This window comes from Pristis pectinata, chromosome 8, assembly GCF_009764475.1.
Source record: "Pristis pectinata isolate sPriPec2 chromosome 8, sPriPec2.1.pri, whole genome shotgun sequence".
Classification (NCBI taxonomy): Eukaryota; Metazoa; Chordata; class Chondrichthyes; order Rhinopristiformes; family Pristidae; genus Pristis; species Pristis pectinata.
The window spans coordinates 72,255,792-72,276,333 of record NC_067412.1 but is presented as its reverse complement, the minus strand read 5'-3'; the positions used below and the strand labels follow the sequence as shown (position 1 = coordinate 72,276,333).

Sequence of the window (20,542 nt, the reverse complement as noted above, 5' to 3'; positions counted from 1 at the left end):
TTCAATGTTCATACTATTGGATTGTAAGATACTAAGGCGGAATCTGAAGTTCTGCTTTCCGAATTTCAGGTATTTGTCTTTGTTCATCTACATCTGTGTCTCCTTCTGATCCCCCAGGTTCTCTCAAACTCCTCCCCCCTTTCCAACCTGCACACCCTGCCCCCAATCCCCATTTATCCAGTTTCTTTCCCCTCTCCAACCTGGTTCCATCTGCCCGTCACCCACATACTTAACCCACTGGGCCTCTAATCCCTTCCCCCATTGGTTTGATCAATCCATCGTCCCTCCCTTACTTGGTTCCACTTATCACCTTCCTTATCGGATTCCAGAATCTGCATTACCATCCACCCTCTGACTCTCCACCTTTCCCCATGCCCTACCTGATTCAGCCACAAGTGGAGCAGAAAGGATGCCGGAAAGGACTCTGCATTGGGAAAATCCCAAAACAATTCTGGAATTAGGGAATTGTTTTGTGTATAGACTGGAGAAGCTGGCTTTGTTTTCCATGGAGGTTGTGAGGAATTCTGACAGAGTTATTTAAAATTAAGAAAGTTATAACCAAAGTAGTTAAAGAAAAACCATTCCTATTAAAGAAGAGGGTAGGAAATTGGGGGCATAGAATGAAGGTCATGGGCAGAGGAAGCAAAAGTGACATCAAGCCCAAACAGGAACCTTTGGAGGTGCTGGGGGAGGTTCTCAGCAGGTTACACAAGCACTAAGTTTGGCTAAAACAGGACAAGATTGCATTTTGCGGCCTAAAGTTTTCTGTCTGGGATTCAAGACATTGACAAGAATGGGCAGGAAAAAATGATAGCTGTGAAGGGGAGGGCGTCACACTAATATCACTGAGCTTCACTCCTTCCTCGGAATGCATCTGAAACGCTGGAAGCTTCTACCAAGTTTGGCCATCACATTGAGTCCCCTTCTCAAGGAACCATTCAAAGGGAAGCCCTGGCTTTTGGGTGAAGAATAAAAGAGGCCATATAAACTATGCAGAGCCAAACACAGTAGTGAATCCTTCCTTGTCCATTTTGTCTTGCAGAAGTGATTACAATTATCATGCTTTCAGCTATTGTGAGTGCTGTAATTATACATGTGATGGAATTACCACCCAGAAGTAATTGCCACTCTGCTGTGTTTATTTTGCTTCCTATATTCATTAACTTGTATCTGCCCACTGTGAACCTTAGGGATATTGTGGTGGCTTTGTGGCTAAATTACTAATTAAGAGGCCTGGATTATCAATCCAGAGATCCAAATACAAACCCCACTGTGAAATTTAAATTCACTTAATAATTTGAGAAAAGAACTAGTCATTAGTAATGATGACCACAAAACGACCAGGTTGTTGTAAAATCTCATCTGATTCATGCAGGATGGAAATTTGCCATCCTTAACCCGTGCAACCTAGATGTGACTGCACACCCACCAATGTGGTTGTCTCTGAAGCGGCCTGGCAAATGCTGGCTTTGCCAGTGATGCCCTGACCCAAAAAATGAATTAAAAATTCAACTTTGGTCTGTCCAAGCACTTCATCAGTCTGGCACTCATTGTAAAATCTGACTTGTTTTCATCCAACATCGAGTCATATGAATACTGATATGCCTGCTGGGTGCCTTGAACCAATACTGCAAATCAAGGTCATTTATCAATTCCGTATGATATGGATTAGTCTTGAAATAGGTGAACATACCTCAACATACCCCAGTTTATCTTACATTTTGTGTAATAGGAACAAAAAGGAAAGTCTTACTCTTCCTATCTAGTGCTTGAAGGTGAGAGATTCCATGTACGTAGAGTGCATCAGAAACTCACATGAGAAACTCTGGAAGATAGTGGTAATGGGAGCTGGGCCAAGCTTTGTGTTGTTCTTAGCGCCCAGCCTAAATCCCACCCGATCATTAACTGTAGACATCCTCTGGGCTTTATAATTAAATCTGGGATTGATGGACATACAATGGATTTCATACCTGATCCTTAGGGGAGCAGATAGCTAAATTGCCTCTACACTGGGACAACCAGCCTTGCAAGCACACTTTGTCCACTGACAGAAACATGGGTTCCTGATTTTTTTAGTTTTTTCTGTTAGTGGGTAAAAAATAATTTGATAGCTCATTGGTGGTACTATCCTGTTTTTTGGATATGTGAGACAGATGGGTGAATCAGTCCACCTAAAACAGGCATGTATTGCAATTTTTTTGCTGTGACACATACTAAAAGCTTGTATGGTAACTCTTATAATTCACCACTTTGAAATGAAAAATAATAGGAAGCAGAGTGTGGAGTGGGTCAGATTATTTACACTCACTACTGGTCTCTGGGGGCAAAACCTAGGATCGACAGGCTGAAAGTCTGCTCTGTCTGCCATTTGGATTTAGAAGTGGAAACCAAGAAACAATTTTAATGCACAAATTGCAAATGAAAGCCACTTTATATATCTTTCAACATAAAAACCGCTATTTCCAGTTAAATTCTCGTCCAGCAGGAAATTAGACGGGCCACTTACAGACATTATCCATCTCAGTGCATCTGATGTTCCTCCCGTGTAATACTCACTTTAGTTGATGCCACCAGAATTTGTGCAGCTTGGGCCTCACTCATCTCTTCCTTCCCAACAGGAATGGGACCAAAACATGCAAGCTACCATCCTTGCTTCTAAACTTATAAAACAAGGGGCAAACACCACAGTATGTTGGCGATGAGACATGCATTATTGGGTGCTAACTGGGACACAGATGCGTATGCCCACATGAGTTTTGTTACACTGCTGCTGCTGAGCCTTGCAGTGCTTATTACAGACTTCCAGATTTATGTACAACACAGATCTGCTGCAGGCTCTGCTTGAATAATGAACCTGTGTCTTGCAATGGTGTGGGGACACATTTCTTAAGGATAATCAGTGGCAGGTTGGGGTGTGATCACAATCACTAAAGACACATGTTTCACTTCCTCTCCGATCCCCCTCACCTTCATGGCAGTCCTTTATGGTGGTGTATTGTGTCTATTCTAGACCAGATCCTTGAAGGATGTGACCCACTTTCCATGATTCCAGGCAATGAAGATATGGTGATGATGTAAGGAACCTGAAGCTTGCTATTTAATGTAGCAATCAGAATGAAAACCATACATTAAGGATACTTATTTTTTCCAATTTGATAATTTTTGGGAGTATTGTGTTCGTGTGCCCTGCAGTACCATGCAGTATAACTTTCCACCTGCCCCCTCTGTACACTTACTCAATACTTTTAAATAGGGTAATTTTGTGCCTCCAGTTGCAGACTTTCACAGCCTTCCTTTCCCTCTTTGGCATTTTGAAGGCACAGACTGCAGTTTGAGGCTTCCTAAACCCAGTAAGATTGTTTTCCCTCTTTCTTACCACTTGCCATTAAGTGGGAATATCCCTTTAATTATTGGGTAGGTTATTTGAACTTGATCCATTAGACTCGCTGCCTACGCAATGTCAAAGATGGAAAGATGGCTCTGAACTAAAGCTAGTTAGCTATTTACTGAGTTGGCTAACTTTGCTTTGAACAATGCACTAAAAAATTGGATCTTTAAATGTCTTGAACTATTTCAATCATCAGCAACAGGGATGAATATCAACACGTAATGCTTGAACTAAATAATTCTCTGTTGTAATTCAGGACAATTTTTTGCAATAATGTGGCTCCAATAACAGAGTAAACCATTACTCATTGTGTTAGTGGAAAATGGGGTGTCAAGATTGCAAAAGCAGCTTGTCTGGAATTATGTATAGCAGGAACTGACTGACAGGAATCTGAAATATCAAAACTGGGCCAAAGTTTGAAAGATAAATGGATATGAGAGTGTCTGGATAAGAAAATCATTTTGGTCTCTGTGTACAGCTGAGCATCAGCTTGCAGTGAACTGAATGTTATGTTACAAATTGTAAAGTAACATATTGATCTTCAATACCAACAACCGTTCATCTGATCTCTTGTTGTACCTTTTTGAGAGAATCATTTATTTCTGAGGTGTGCACCTATTTGTCATTGTGTTATTGAATGAGAAGGGCTGTGATGTGCCATAGAAGTGAGCTGTTCCTGCTGAGAAAATCAGATCATCACTCCACATGGTTCCAATTTTGCAGTGCGTTTTGATCTTTGATTTATCTCCATCATCTAGCTTTGTTGCTCTTTTGTTTTCATGAGCTCTGTAATTCTTTCTGCAATGAGAGGTGAGTGTTGTAAGGGTTGAGGTTGCGTGATTTTGAGAGTGTTACGGAAACATATGGATCTGTTTCGATTAGGTGCATGCGTCAGATTGGTTGAAGCTAGATGAAGAGGTGGATGAGCATCAAGAATGGAGTTTGTCTTGCATGGACCATGGATTAAAGATTCTGTTTGGAGCTGCCTTGTATTTTACAGGACAATGATACTGAAAACTATCTACTTAATCTGGTGTTGACTCTGTTATTTGAACTTAGTCTCCTATTTATTTGACAGCTATAAAACACAAATAAAAGCAACTGGAAAGCCTAGAAGAAAAGGATCTGCTGAGACGAAGAGGACTTGTCTCAGCAATGGTTCCCTTCTTATTTGTTCATGACTCATACAAAAGTTCCTGTTTAATATTGATATTCCACTGTTCAGGTTTAGGGGCTTCCACCCTATGCTCAATTTCTCATGGACTTCGGTGCTGTCGTGCAATGGGAGCTTAGGGAGTCACAACTCTTACTTTGCTCTGGAAGATTCTTCTTAATGTAAATCAGGTTTTGAACCCAAGTAATGGCATCTGCTGTGGCTGTGTGGATGTTAGCGATGTTACCGGCAGAAGTTCAGAGGGGGTAGTCTTTGATAATATGCTTCATTGTTGCAGCAGTCACAACCAGGAATTGATTTGAGTTGAAAGGTTAGTCATGTCTTCTTTGTCCAGTTCATACATGGTCAAGGCTGTGGATAGCCTAATCTGGGTACTGGTTCCATTGGGTCGCAGATGGGGGTCTTTGTTTTAAGGCATTGCTTTTGTTCCAATAAGTCCCTCATTGTTCCTCGCAATTAAATGAGGAGTATCATTGGCACTTCTGCCATGTTGGTTAGTTAGTCTAAACTACAATGAAAAACACTATGATGCTGGAGGAACTCAGCAGGCCAGGCAGCATTCGTGGAGGAAAGCAAGCGGTCAATGTTTCGGGTCAGGACCCTTCTTCAGGAAGTCCTTCTTCGTTGACTGCCTGCTTTTCTCCACGGATGCTGCCTGGCTTGCTGAGTTCCTCCAGCATCATAGTGTTTTTCTTCTAGATTCCACCATCTGCAGTCCTTTGTTTCTCTAGTCTAAACCACAGTCTTGTCATGCCTTTTGTCCTGCATTGAAGTAGGTGTGATATGTTTGCAAAGAAGGTGGAGCTGTGATTCTAATATCAGGGGAATGATGCTCAGTGTTGGAAGCCAGTCAAAAGCCATTGACTTCAGTGCTTGGATAATGGTAGTCAGGGCTATGTTTTTTAGTAGGGTTTTTGATCCTGCATCTCAGGTGATCCCTGTAAACATTTGCAGAAGGTTTGTTTAAGTCTACATCATTTTCTTGGTCTTCAAGAAACATTGAAGGCATGGAAATAATCCAGCTATTCTCCTAGGCAATTTGGAGAGTCCACATGTTCCACCCACTTCAGAAATTGATTGTCCAGATTCCGACAGATAAATTAATTGTTGAGGTGGGATGCTATTGATAAGGGTTTGGATGGATTGGGAACATAAATTGGAGAGGCAAACTATCACTGCGATTCTTCAAGAACTTTGTTCGGTGAAATATTGGCTAACTCTTTATCATCAACTCAAGTAAATTTGACTGACAGCGTGATGGGGATGACGCTGTTAGAGTCTAATAGGGCTAAGCCCAAAACCTGCAGGTTTCCATCTTTAACCATGTCAACCAACTTGATTGTTCTCCAGAGTGAACATGGAAACAGTAATTGGATCACAAATGGTGTGTTTTGGCATTGGACATTCCCTGCAACTTTAAAGATCAACTATATCACCATAGCATATCCTAAGTGGGAGAAAGTTCGATTAAATTACCATCGACCTTCTTGTGGAATTGCAAGCCTTCTTTAATGAAAGTTGTGAGAAATAAGTTCTGGTTGCAGCAGCTATGATCAGCCTTGAAATCTGTGTCATTGTTAGGGCTTCTTCTGTGATGGGAATAGGTGGGTTATGGTGGCCACTTTGATGAGGTGAGAGAGGGTGCTGCCAACACACACACACCTTTGGGAGAAGAGGAAGCAATAACAAATAAAAAAGACATGGCTGCTGCTGCTTATGATAGAGAACTACACACTTGCTTCTGCAAATTAAAACTCAAATGGCCAATCTATACTTACCTGCTTTGTCAGTCCTTATCAATTACAAATCATGCTGCGAAATTTCAGAAGTCTGCTTATATCTTGGAGCAAAGACTGGAGGTTCAACTGAGCCTCTTGATGTAATTGCTTAACATAGGCTGGTCTGGATGAGGAGTTGAATGCATTTATACTCTGTTGCCATGATGATTTGAGGTAGGCTGTCCTCTTACTCTCCTCATCCAGGTTGGATCCATTAATTGAGCTGCAGTGGATAATAGCGAGATTGGTCAACAGCTGGCAAGGCTACCCCGTTGCATCCCTGGTTTGAGACGGACTTTGATCTTGCCTGACTTCCATTCCTTTGTCACCCGTCTGCCTTGGAGGACCACGGTGAAAGAGCTGGCAAGCAAGTCCCATCTAATCCCATGGCTTTTTGTTTTCTGTGGTAACAAGTGCTTTGTGTGTTTCCCTCCACTCCATCTTGGGAAGGAAGATGTGATTGCAGCTGGTTATCCTGCAGCCTGTGATAGGATTCTCTCACCTCCGTTCACTGCTTTTTGAACTTGGCAGCTTAGGAGCCTTTACATTAGTAGGATTTCAAGTGCTGAACATTGAAATGGGACAGCTTCTTTCTATCAGTTTGGGTAAGTCAGATAATGAGTTAAAAGGAGAAAATATATATTGAAGGAACATTTCTAACAGAAGAGTGTCTAAGGGAAACATCTGGGAGAAGTTCAGAAGGAACAGAACAGCAGGATGAGCAATGGAAGTATAATTACCAAATTAGTAGTGGACCCTAAGAAGGTGATTGTGTAGAGGATGTGTGAGAAAATAAATAGCAGAATGAAACTCCTTTGGTGTGAACTCTAACCTTCTTTACCTGGGAACTTTGGGAAGAAGATGATTTTCTGTTCAAAAATACTGAGAGATTTATAAGCCTATAATATTACCTGTGACCCGTTATGTCTGTAAGTAGGGTGTAAGTCATAAACTGTGTTTGTTGTGAGATGTTGATAAAGAACAGAGCTAGATGTTTTAAATTCAGTAAAACACAAAGCTGACTGTTCAACATAAAGCTGACAGGAAAGGCTATGGACTCACGGGGACAGTACAGGAAACAAGGAGCAGATAAAAGGAAGACTGAGAGTGAATGAACATCACTAAACACGATGGCAGAGAAACTGGAATGCAGGAGCAAATTGATGCTACCTTTAAGGTCCTCACTTTCAGCACCTTAAAGGACTTGTAAAAGGCCTTGCCATTCTTTTGTGTGTAAAACGCCACTCTGAAGTTGAATAGAGCTGAGCGGAGAAAGCTCCTTCAGCAGTCACTGTGATGTAATAACAGGTACCTTCAAAAGCACGAGTAAATTTCTTTGTAAACATCACTATTCATTAGCATTTCAGCAAAATTTGATATGAAAGTACAGAAGGAAATGTCAAGGCAGCTGATCAAAACATTGGTCATCGAGCAAGGTTTTAATAAGCTTTGTAAAGGAAGAGAGAAAGGTGAAGAGGTTTGATGAGGAATTTTGGAGCTCAGGGCCCTGACAGCTAAAGGCACACCCACAAATGCTGGAGAGATTCAAAAAAAGAGGCCAAAGTGGAGAAGTACATGGCTCTCAGCAGTTTACAGGGATAGGGAAGATTAAGAATAGGAATTCAAAAGCAGTGAAGAGCCAGTGTAGGTCAACAAATTCAGAAGTATTGAGAGAATGGGCTTCTGAAAGGAAGTGTTGATGCCACAGGTGATTGGTCGGACTAGTAAGTCTTATGGACAACATGTCTCCTGCAGTATGGTAATTACTAATCTTCAAAATGCCTTTGGATTTCCTGAGCTTATGAATGGCACCATCCAAGTGCAAGTCCTTCTGTGATCTTTCTCCATAGGATGGTAAGCTTCCATACCGCTGAAACAATACACATTGAGGAAATGTCAAGGAAAGTTTCTGCAGGGAATAAGAAGTGATTTATTGGTGGCTGATAGAAACAGGAAAAACAAGCGTTCTTAACAATAACATCTGTGAACATTATCTCAAAGATAGGATGTGCAAAATCAGCTTCTGATCCAATAGGCAAAGGGGCTATCAAAACACCATTAGAATTGATTGATTTAACTTCAGGTTTCTTTCACATTAGGTAGGTGTGAGGAAGGATGGAGAGGAAATTGAATTCCAACCCAGACTGAACTAGTAGAATGAATAGCTGGCAAGTGTAAATACGGTGGCTCAGGAATGTATAAGAGTTGGATCCCACCATAAAACAACAGGCTGGTTTAACAGAGGTTGTAAATCCATATGAAGCTGCAGAAATTTTGGTTAAGACTTCAGGAGAACTTACTGCTCCTTAAGAGGCCTTTGTCATCTTTAGTTAAACATGCCTTTTGAAGCTTAGGATTTCTCTCAATGTAGCTCACAGTCGGTACTGACCAAGAAGGTCAGCTTTGGTGCCAGATTAAGGGTTGAATTTGAAATTCAGATGTGAGATGCTATCGAGGGAACCAGATTGGCCTTACACAACTAAGTGCCCATTTTGATGCTCCCAGCACAGAGCCAGAAGTACTTGAAACAATTTCCCATGATTTTCTGCGCAAGGGTACCTGTGATTTCCTGATATGCAATGCCAGCAGTTAAAACTGTACCAGGAAAACGCATGCAGAAAATGAGATTCCTGAAGAAAATTAGAAATGCAGCATGAAATGACAAAAAAGAGGAAAGCACATAAATACTCTGTCAGAGCCCTTACATGAATATGAATCCTGTGGCCTTCATATTGTATTTAATTTCTTCTTCAAAAACTTCCAGAAGACTTTCTCAGCAAAACACTTGCTTCCCTACAAACACATATGATGGATGTGTTGGTATAACTTCAGATTACGTTATTCCAGACTTGTGTATCACTAGTGCTAATCATGGAAAAAAAATACTTGCTTATTAAACTGTTTGATTAATAGAAATGGTTTCAAATATTTAAAAAAGACCTCCTCAGGCTGCTGCATTTTGATTTGTCAGTGTTCTCAGAAGTTGTGACAGCCTGTTTGGCCCGTTTTTGCCAGTTTAAGTGTGTGTGCACCTAGGTGTCGCCTGTTCTTTACAGGGATCTGTGTCCGTAGGCCTTCAAAAGCAGTAGGTAGATATTTTATTGCTTAGTGACCTTGCTTGCCTGCTGCTGGCAGTGTCTTGTTACTTTAGTAGCAATTGACTGTTTGTACAGAGTGACCTGCTTTGGAGGCCCAGCACTTTAATTGTCCTTTTGATTTGTACACTGGACCAATAGCTACTCACATTACTGTCTACATCAGGGATCAAAGATGTTTCAATATAAAAGCCCAATCAAAGCTGACATACTAATTGAAGCTTTGCAGTGAATTTCTGTGCCACACTGTGGAGCCTGAATTTGAACTTCAGCTGCATTCCTTAAATACTCCAACACTGCTGGCCTTTCATTCTAATTCTTTGTTTCATATTGGTGAACAATTATTCATTTATTTTTAACTTCAGGTGGATCGAACTTGGATCAGGAGAGTAAGAGGACAGCCCACTTCAAGTCGTCATGGCAACAGAATATAAATGTGTTCGACTCCTCATCCAGACCACCCTGTGTGGAAGAATTGCATCAAGAGGCCCAGCTGAACCTCCAGTCTTTGCTTCAAGGTACAAGCAGACTTCTGAAATTTAGCAGTACGATTTGTGATTGATAAGGTCAGATAAAGCAGGTAAATATAGATTGGCTGTGTGAATTTTAATTAGTAGGAGCGAGTGTGTGGTTTTCTATCATTAGCTGTAGCAGCCATTTCTTTCTTATTTCTGTTATTGTTTCTTCCTCTCCTGAAGGTGCATGTGTGTTGGTAGCAACCTCTCTCACCTCATCTAAGTGGCCACTCTTAACCTCTGAGCTTAAGCAGTGAGTTTGACAGTGAAAAGCATTGTAGCCAAGTCTGGTCACACAATGAACAGGCGTTTTCTAGAAAATGCTTTTTTTTTCACTAACCAAGGCTCCTTAACCTAATTGGATCACTAACAACTTTTGTCCTGTTGGAGGCTGGAAATCAAATCTGGACCTTCAGGTCTGGATAACCCCATACTAAACTCGACACTCTCTTTACTTGTGATGTTGCTAAGACTTTAAATGATGGTTAAGTAGGCTTTATTAAAATGTGGATTCATTCTCTACAATCCTTTGCACATGCAAATGATTCAGTCTTCCAAAATAGACACAGCAGTAATTCAATTTTTTTGGAATCTCATGATGTGTGACTGGAACCCATCATAAATTTGTGCTCATTCAAAATTCTGCTGCCCCTGTCCTAACTAATATCAACACATGTTCACCCATCACACTTGTGCTTGTTGCTTACATTGGCTAACAATTCCCTATCAATTCCCATCCTGGTTTTCAAATGCCCCCATGGCCTTAATTCTCCCTATCCCTGTAAAGGCTTCCACCACTGCAGCCTTCTGAGATTATTCCATCACCGATTTTGGCCTCTTGCACATCTCTGAGATAAATCGTTCCGTCAGTCCACCAGTGGCAGCTGTGCCTTCAGCTGCTGATGCTTAAGTTCTGGAATTCCCTTCCAAGAGTCTCAGCCTCTCTCCATCTCTGCCCTTCTTTAGGTCACTCCTTAAAACCTACTCCTTTGACCAAGCCTTTGGTCACTTGTCCTAATGGAGTAGGAATTCGTCCTCGATTACGTGCACCAAATGTGCAATGTAGAAGAAAAGTCAAATTGAATACAGTTTTCTAAATTCAGCTCTTTAATTTAAGAAGCAAAGTACAGTGTACATATTGCTACCACATCGTGCATTTAACCCTTGCAACCAAAGATGAATTTCCATTCTAAATATCTGGTGTGTGGCTTGGTGGCAAATCTTGAAGTGCCTTGAAACCTTTTTACTGTGTAAGAGGCAAAGTATAAATTGAAATTGTTGTAGAATAGTGACTACTTCCTCTGGCTGCTAATCACAGATCCCAATTAAGTGGGTCCATGATAATGACATGAAATGAACACATGAGCCCATGGGACTAAGTGAGTACCAATTTCCTGCCTCACTGTTAACAGTTTCTCAAGTCCACATCTGACTTGAGAATACTGAACAAAAATCATAGGTTGGTGTTCAAAATAACTCTTGTTAGAAACTCAGTCAACCAAATGAATGTGCCAGGTAGGTATTGCATCAGGATGCCAACAACTGTTTAAGTTGAGGGCCCCTCTGCTGCAAGACTTCAGTTGGTTCCTTGGATATCTACTTTTCTGCCATGGGAAATACGCCATGCAGGACTGAACCTGGTTCTGAGAATTCAGGGGGAGAAAGGGGAGGTGATCTAAGGACAAGGGTTGGGTCACTGAGGAAGGTAAGTGGCCGGGGATTAAAAGAATCTTCCTCAACGATCAAGGTTAGATGTCACGGGTGAAACTTTACAGATGGTTGAAGAGGATGAATGGGAAGTGGCCAGTGGGGTGGTGTAGAGATCGAGGCCTTCTTCTGGGGACTTGATATCACAGGGTTGGGGAAAGTGAAATTTAGAACAAGTGTTAAAAATGAGTGGAGGTATAAAACCAAAGAGAAAGCACAAATAAAATCTGGTTGAGGGGAAGGGGGAAATGAGGTGAGGAGAAACAACACATTAGTTAAAAGACGTTATTTTCAATTCAGTGTTTTGATGTAAATTATGTGACAGAGTCCAAATGTTCACCAAGCAGACATCCAGATAGAACCACTTCAACAATGAGTAACAAATTACTTTGAGCATGTTATTGTTAAAGCACTTAAACCAGAGGCATTAATCCATTGCAAATAAACATGTTGAAACCTCTGCTAAAGCTGCAGGGAGAGGAATCTGACAGGCATGCTAAGCACTGAAGGAAATTTTTCACTGAACCTAATTTCTATCCTCACAGATGTAACTGGTACATTAATCTAATTAAAAGTTATTAGACTGGAATTATAGTTGACAGCTAGTTCATCTGTGGTGAATCTTATGTTCTGAAGTCTGTGCCCCTGTAAAGTAGTAAAATATATACACATGCTGCCTGGTTAGCTAAGAGAAGTCAGAATAAGTGATGCAGCAACAGCCAGAGTGATGACAATCTGGTAAAGAGGGTAGGTGTAAATGGTTGGAGGGTGCTTCAGAAAGAGCAAGTAGTAGATGGTTTTAGGGTAGAAATACCCAAGCATGGGATCTGGACATTGCGTCACCAGTGACGCGCCAAGGTGGGCAAGAGCAGAGTCAGTTTATCCGAGGGCTTTTGGTAGGGGTGGGGGTTAGGGGGTGGGTTTGGGCTGTCTGGGAAGCAATATGTGAAGGGATTTAAACACTGGGTGGGATTTTAAGATTGAAAGCTTTGGGAGAATAAGAACTAATATAGGTTTGCAAGGACTGGAGTGATGACCCTTTGGGACCTTGTGTGGAGAGATTTTGACAGCATGTTTTGTGCATTTTACAGCTTGCTAGATTGGAGGGTAGCTGGAGAGAATACTGGGAAAAGCAAGTGTAGATGTGAAAAAAACATTGATGGGACATTCAGAAATTGATGGCTGATGTAAGTGCAGAGCTAGGTGATGGAGAGGAATTGCATTCAGAAGCTCAGTTTAGTTTGACATTGATTAGGATGCCAAGGATGCAAATATTATGGTTCTACCTGAGGCTGAGGGGGGAGGGGCCAGTAATAAGGATCTGGGTAGGAGTACAGCTTCCCAATGTAAAACTCAAAATTACCAGAAAACAGAAACAGGCAGGACTTCTGCAAAGTTGAGATCATGGAATACTTGGGATCCAAGCCGTAGAAATGTGTGTGGGTTCTGCTATCGCACAGAGTGCAGTTTCCACTGAGGTTACGGAATGGGAATCTGGTGAGCAAAAGGATTGGTAAGAGGGCAATTTCATTCTGCATGAATTTCTCAATCATAATGTTTCATTTGCAGTCTTTGGGTATATATTTGAGGAAACATGGGTTTGACGTGAATGTGACACGACTGGTGACATGGAACTATGACATTACAGACACTAGGTTGAGAGAAGGGCAGGACTGGCAGCTCAACATTCCAAGCTTCAGATATTTCAGACATGATGGAGAGGGATGTCAAGGAGGTGGGGGATGTTGTGCTGCTGATCAGGAAGAATGTAACAGTGGCACTTAGGGAGGACGTCCTGTAGAGTTCATCCAGTGAGGCAATATGGGTAGAGTGCAGGAATAAACAAGGTTCAATCACTATGATGTGGCTAGACTATGGGCCTCCCAATAGCCAGTGGGAGATAGGGGAACAGGTATGGAGGCAGATTATGGAAAAATGTAAAAGCAACAGGGTAGTTGTAGTGGGTGACTTTAATTTCTCCAATATAGACTGGGACTCCCTGAGTGCCAGAGGCTTAGACGGGGCAGAATTTGTTTCAGTGCATCCAGGGGGGTTTCTTTACACAGTATATAGATAATCCAACCACGGAAGGGGCCATTCTAGACCTTGCATTGGGAAATGAGCCTGGTCAGGTGATCAGAGTTTCAGTGGGAGAGCATTGGGAACAGTGATTATAACTCCACAAGTTTTCAGATAGTTATGGATAAGGATAATACTGGACCTCGGGGGACAGTGATAAATTGGGCAAAAGCTTATTATGGCAGTAGTAGGCAAGAGATTTGGAGTAGTTGTTATCGGATAGCTCCACATCTGACATGTGGGAGTTGTTTAAAAGCCAGTTGCTCAGAATTCAGGACCACCATGTTCCTGTGAGGAAGAAAGACAAGGATGGCAAGATTTGGGAGAGATGTAAATTTAGTCAAAAAGGAAAAGCAAGTATATGTAATGTTTAGGAAGCTGAAATTGGACCAGGCCCGAGAGGAATATAAAGGAAGCAGAAGAGAACTTAAACAGGAAATCAGGGGAGCTAAAAGGGGCCATGAAATGTCTTTGGTGAGTAGGATTAAAGAGAATCCCGAGGCATTTTGTACATACATTAAAAACGAGAGGGTAACAAGGAAGAGGGTAGGACCACTCAAGGACAAAACAAGGAATTTGTCCCTGGAGCCAGAGGAAATGGACAAGGTACTAAATGAGTACTTTGTATCATTATTCACCAAGGAATCTATTAGGAGTTTGAGGAGATTTGGTATGTTAGCAAAGACTCTTGCAAATTTTTATAGATGTACGGTGGAGAGCATTCTGACTGGTTGCATCATAGCCTGGTATGGAGCCTCCAATGCACAGGATTGCAAGAGGCTGCAGAGGGTTATAGACTCAGCCAGCTCCATCACGGGCACAACCCTCCCCACCATCAAGGACATCTTCAAGAGGTGGTGTCTCAAGAAGGCGGCATTCATCACTGAGGGCCCTCACCATCCGACACATGCCATCTTTCCATTACTACCATCAGTGAGGAGGTACAGGAGCCTGAAGACCCAAACTCAATGATTCAGGAACAGCTTTTCCCCTCCACCATCAGATTTCTGAACAGTCCATGAATCCATGAATACCACTTATGCCTTTTTTTGCACTATTTATTTATTTTTGTAATTTACAGATTTCTATGACTTTGAACTGTACTGCTGCCACAAAACAACAAATTTCACGTCATATGTCAGTGATAATAAATCAGATTCTGATTCTGAGGAGAAGGACATGGAGGATGCTGAGGTCAGGGCGGGGTATGCTGATATTCTAGGGCATGCTGATATCAAGAAGGAGGAGTTGTTGGGTCTCTTTAGGAGCAATAATGTGGATACGTCCCAGGAACTGATGGGATCTATCCCAGGTTATTGAGACAGGCAGGAGAGGAGGTTGCTGGGGCTTTGACAGAGATTTTTATATACTCTTTAACCACAGGTGAGGACCCAGAGGAATGGAAAATAACTAAAGTTGTTCCTCTGTGTTGTTTCAATGCTGAGTTTTTCAAGGAGGTGACGAAGGTGGTAGAGCAGTGGATGTTGTGTACATGGATTTTAGTAAGGCATTCAACAAAGTCCTTCATGGTAGGCTCATCCAGAAGATTAAGATGCATGGGATCCATGGTGACTTGGCCGTTTAGATTCAATATTGGCTTACCCATAGAAGACAGAGGGTAATGGTCATTGTGTCTGATTCTGGCTGGAGATCCGTGATTGGGGTTATTCCACAGGCATCTGTACTGGGACCTCTGCTATTTGTGATATATATAAATCACTTGGATGAAAACATAGATGGTTGGTTAGTAAGTTTGCAGAAGACACTCAGATTGGTGGTGTTGCGGATAGTGAAGATTATTTCCAAAGGATACAGTGGGATATAGACCTGTTGCACATATGGGTGGAGAAATGGCAGATGGAGTTTAATCCAGTCACGTGTGAGGTGTTGCATTTGGGAAATAAAATGTAAAGGGAAAGTACACAGTCAATGGCAAGACCCTTTGTTGATGCACAGAAGGATCTTGGGGTCCAAGTCCATAGCTCCCTGAAAGTGGCCGCACAAATTGATAGGTTGGTAAAGAAGGTGTATGGCATGCTTGCCTTTATTAGTCGAGACATTGAGTTCAAGAGTCAGGAAGTTATGTTGCAACTTTATAAAACTCTGGTTGGATCGCATCTGGGGTATTGCATTCATTTCTGGTTGCCCCATTATAGGAAGGATGTGGAGGCTTTGGAGAGGGCGCAGAAGAGGTTTACCAGGATGCTGCCTGGATTAGAGGGCATGTGCTATAAGGAGAGGTTGGACAGGCTTTGGTTGTTTTCTCTGGAGCACTAGAGACTGAGGAGAGACCTGACAGGTTTAGAAATTAATGAGAGGCATAGATAGAGTAGATAGCCAGTATCTTTTTCCCAGGGTCGAAATGTCTAATACTACAGGGCATGCATATAAGGTGAGAAGGGGAAAGTTCAAAGGAGATGTGCAGGGCAGGTTATCTTACACAGAGTAGTGGGTGCCTGGAACGAGTAGTGGAGGCAAATACGATAGAGGCTCTTAGATGGGCACATGAATTAGATGGCCAGTGAGCTTTATATCAATGGTAAGGAAATAATTAGAGAAGATTCTTTAGGATAGGATCATATTTGTCCTGGTCCAGCCGCGTAGACACTGTGGTCAAGAAAGCTCACCCACGCCTCCATTTCCTCAGAGTGCTAAGAAAAATTGGCATGTCACTGATGACCTTCACCAGTTTTTATAGGTGCACCACAGAGAGCATCCTATCAGGATGCATCACAGCTTGGTATGGCAACTGCTTTGCCCAAGACTGCAAGAAATCCCAAAACCAGCCTCCCCTCCATTGACTCTGTCCTCCTGTTGCCAAGGGAAAGCAGCCAACATAATTAAAGACCCTTCCCACCCCAGTCTTTCTCTCTTCTCCCCTCTTCCATCAGGCAGAAGATAGAAAAGCTTGAAAACACATACCATCAGGCTAAGGGACATCTTCTATCTCACTGTTGTAATACTCTTGAATGGCCTCTTGTATGATAAAGATGAACTCTTCATCTGTCAACCTACCACGTCATGGCCCTTGCACCTTATTTGTCTATCTGCACTGCACTTTCTCTGTAACTCTAACACTATATTCTGCATTCTGTTATTGCTTTTCCCTTTGTACTACCTCAATGTACTTATGTTTGGAATTATCTATCTGGATGGCAGGGAGAACAAAGCTTTTTGCTGTATCTTGGTACATGTTGCAATTATAAATGAATTACCAATTACTTGCATCTGGAATAGATGAGGGATAGTCAGCATGGCTTTGTGTTGGGGGGATGATGACTCTGTTCATGATATATATTAATGACATGGGCAAAAGCGTGGGTGGGCTGATTAGTAAGTTTGCAGACAATGTGAAAATTAGTCAAGTTGTAGATAGTGAGGAAGTTGTCAAAGGATTCAGCAGGATATAGACCAGTTAGGAATATAGGCAGAGAAATGGCAAATGGAGTTTAATGCAGACAAGTATGATGTGTTGCACATTGTGAGGTCAAATGTAAGAGGAAAATATACAGTAAATGGCAGGACCCTTAAGACCATTGATGTACAGAGGGATCTTGGGGTGCAAGTCCATAGCTCTCTGAAAGTGGCAACACAAGTAGATAAGGTGGTAAAGAAGGTGTGCAGCAGATTTGCCTGCATTGGTCAGGGCATTAATTATAAAAGAAGGGAAGTCATGTTGTAGCTATATAAAACTTTAGTTAGGCCTCATTTGGAATATTGCATGCAGTTCTGGTCGCCACATTACAGGAAACAGATGGAGACTTTGGAGAAGGTGCAGAAGAGATTCACCAGGATGATGCCTGGATTGGAAAGTATTAGCTATAAGGAGAAGTTGGACAGACTTGGATTGCTTTCTTCAGTGTGTTGGAGGCTGGCGGGCACCCTGATAGAAGTTGATAAAATTATGAAAGGTCTAGATTGGATAGATAGTCAGACTCTCTTTCCTAGGGTAGAAATGCCAAATACTCGAGGGCATAGCTTTAAGGTGATAGAAGGAAAGTATAAAGAGCAAGTTTTTTCCACAAGAAGTGGTAGGTGCCTGGAACGTGCTGCCAGGGGAAGTGGTGGAAGCAGATACAACAGCAACGTTTAAGAGGCATTGAGGCAGACACATTAACAGGCAGGGAATTGTGGGACATAGACCATGTGCAGGCACATGGGATTAGTTTGGATTAGCATCATGGTCGGCATGGACCCTGTGGACTGAAGGACCTGTTCCTGTGCTGTACTGTTTTATGTTCTATGATTTAAGCAATCTGACAATACGGAGGCAGAGGGAAGATTGATCAAGGTGGGGCAGAGGGGAGCTTTGTGTGAAAGCCAACATCAGAATTTCAAATAATATCACCAAGGGCAAAAGATGAATGGGAAGAGAACAAGGATAAATCCTTGAGGCATTCCATCGTTAACAGTGATGGATAAGGAGGGAAATCCTTTACTGCAAATTTCCTGATTGTATACTGATATCCAGGAGGAAGTGAGATTAGACCTTTCGAGCTTGATGTTGGAGCAGAACTGTTGGAGGATATTCATATGGTTGAGCCAGTCAAAGGCTATGAAGAATGAAAAAAACAGTGAGTGCCAGATTTGGTTGCTTTGAAATGGGCCACAAATAAGTGTGCTGCCGTTGGCCTCAGCATTCCATTGGGAAAAAGGTGGCAAAAGTAAATGGCAGCCATGATTCCCATACGGTATACCATCCATTAACACTCATTATAGGATACTTGAAAACCGGGTGCCAAATCAGAACAGAAATAAACTTGTCGATGATGCACCTCACAATCTCACTGGTACTCAAGCCTTCATTGTAAATGGATGCAGATACGGTGCGCAGCACACAAGCTTCAAACTGAACATTGAGCTTAGTGAGTCCAATGGTAATGTGGCCTGGCCAATCTTTCTCACTCACTCCTCATCCTTCTGCTACATCAAAAATATTGAAGTAATTTCCTGTTGACTCTCCACGTGCTTAGCCCTGCTTCAGACAGATATGACCTGACAGGGTGGCCTTCAACTAATATAGCAAACACGCTTCAATAATGTCACCAGACTCAGATCTATATATTTAAATAGCACCCTAGCTTGGGTTGGGCATTCACTTACCCAGTCAAGAAAGTAGGTGAAGAGGAAAGACAGTAAGAAAGGAAAGTACTTTTCCCTGTATTAGTCAGGGAAAGTAGTTTTTCATCTGCTGGAGTGAGTTAAGATTGGGGTCTTGGTATCAGGGTCCACAAATGAAGAATGACCAGTTGGATGAGGTCTGAAAGTGCATTCGAGACGTCTTAAACCAAACTAAAGTCTGGAAATAAAGGAAGGAAGCTTTACCAAGTTGCGTGCATCAACATTATAGGGACTGGCATCACAAGATCATAACCACTTGTTCATTTATTTTGATTTCAAACCTCATTTTTCATCTGTATTACTCAATATTTTAATTCCTCTTTGTGAATGCATGTCAGTCATAGGGTTGCACTTACACAACATTGGTCATTCTTTTATCGCTGTTCCAAGTGTGATCTCTTCATGTATGGAACCATTGATTATCACTGTTACTGATTATCTGGTCATTATCACATTGGTGCTTGTGGGTGTTTGTGTAGAAACTGGCTGTTACATGTCCTAGGTTACAACAGTGGATATTGCACCAGCATCCCAATGTAAAACTCAAAGTTACAAATAAACAGAAACAGGCAGGACCATTGCAAAATCAATCACATGGAGTACATGGGATCCTGGCAGTATAGATCTAAGTTAAAAAACAGTCAGTTGCAGAAGGGCCTATTTCAATAGGTTGAGAACTGATCTGGCCCGAGTGAACTGGAATCAAAGACTGTTAGATAAAGCTATAATTGAACAATGGGAGGGCTTTAAGTAGGAGGTGGTTCAATATAGCATAGGTACCCACAGGATAGAGCAATTAAACCCAGAACTATAGGAATGACAAAAGAGATAAACAGTAAAATAAAGCAGGAAAAAGAGCATATGAAAGTTGTCAGATTGAGAACGTGAGAGCCAAGTTCATAAGGGCAAAGAAAAAGAATGAGAAAAATAGCTGATGGCAAATATATAAAACAAAATTCAAGAAGTCTAATCTTTCATATGCCTGTGAACAAAAACTGGATAAAAGGGTTTATGAGGAGCTACAGACTTGAGGGGTTGGGAGGCCCCCATTGTGCTAAAACCTTTCCAAGATCATAAAGGCACTAGTAAAACTTAAAACTGATTTACAAGGATATTTATTACTAAAAGTGAGGGGATATTTACATCATGAAAAACAAAACAGTCTGGGGATCTTTGTAACCTGTTAGAGGCTTTTAAAGCTTTTAAGGAGTGTGTAGCAACAGACTGTGAGGTGCCCAAGACTAAGGGACATTAATCTTACCAATAAATCAGAAGAGAATTCAGGGACAACTACTTTACCCAAAGAGTGCTAAGAATATGAAAGTTACTGCAATGAATCCCTGAGGTGAATTGGAGGGGATATCTTGGAACCTCATGAATAGAAGAACATGCTGATAGCAATAGCTATTGCAGGAGGCTATTGGTCTGAATGGTCTGCTTCTGTGCATTATAATTCCCCTTACAATGTACCAGCTGGAACATAACACCATTTGTGGAGAAGTAGGTTCTGAATAGATATCACATGCCAGACCATAAGGAAATGTGGCATCAATGGCTGCTTTATTCTTGGCTAAAAGTAGGGAATGTAACAAGGATGAGGAGGAAGTTACAAAAAGGAACCTTTTCGCAATCTTGTGGCCTATCCAGCTGTATCTCCTCTCCACACTCAACTCCATCCCTTTTTA

At 41.7% G+C, this 20,542-nt stretch overlaps 1 protein-coding gene across 7 annotated transcripts in view; it reads left to right on the top strand.

Moving 5' to 3' along the window:
- Nucleotides 1-20,542, top strand: part of nhsl2 (NHS-like 2) — a 242,222-nt gene that overhangs the window by 194,335 nt on the left and 27,345 nt on the right. For 6 of the 7 annotated variants that reach the window (XM_052021950.1, XM_052021949.1, XM_052021952.1 and 3 more), the window contains exon 2: nucleotides 9,801-9,953. In XM_052021950.1, coding sequence (XP_051877910.1) covers nucleotides 9,801-9,953 — 153 coding nt within the window. Of the gene's footprint in view, nucleotides 1-9,403; nucleotides 9,426-9,800; nucleotides 9,954-20,542 lie in introns of those variants that run through there. The other variant, XM_052021955.1, reaches the window with a different exon arrangement.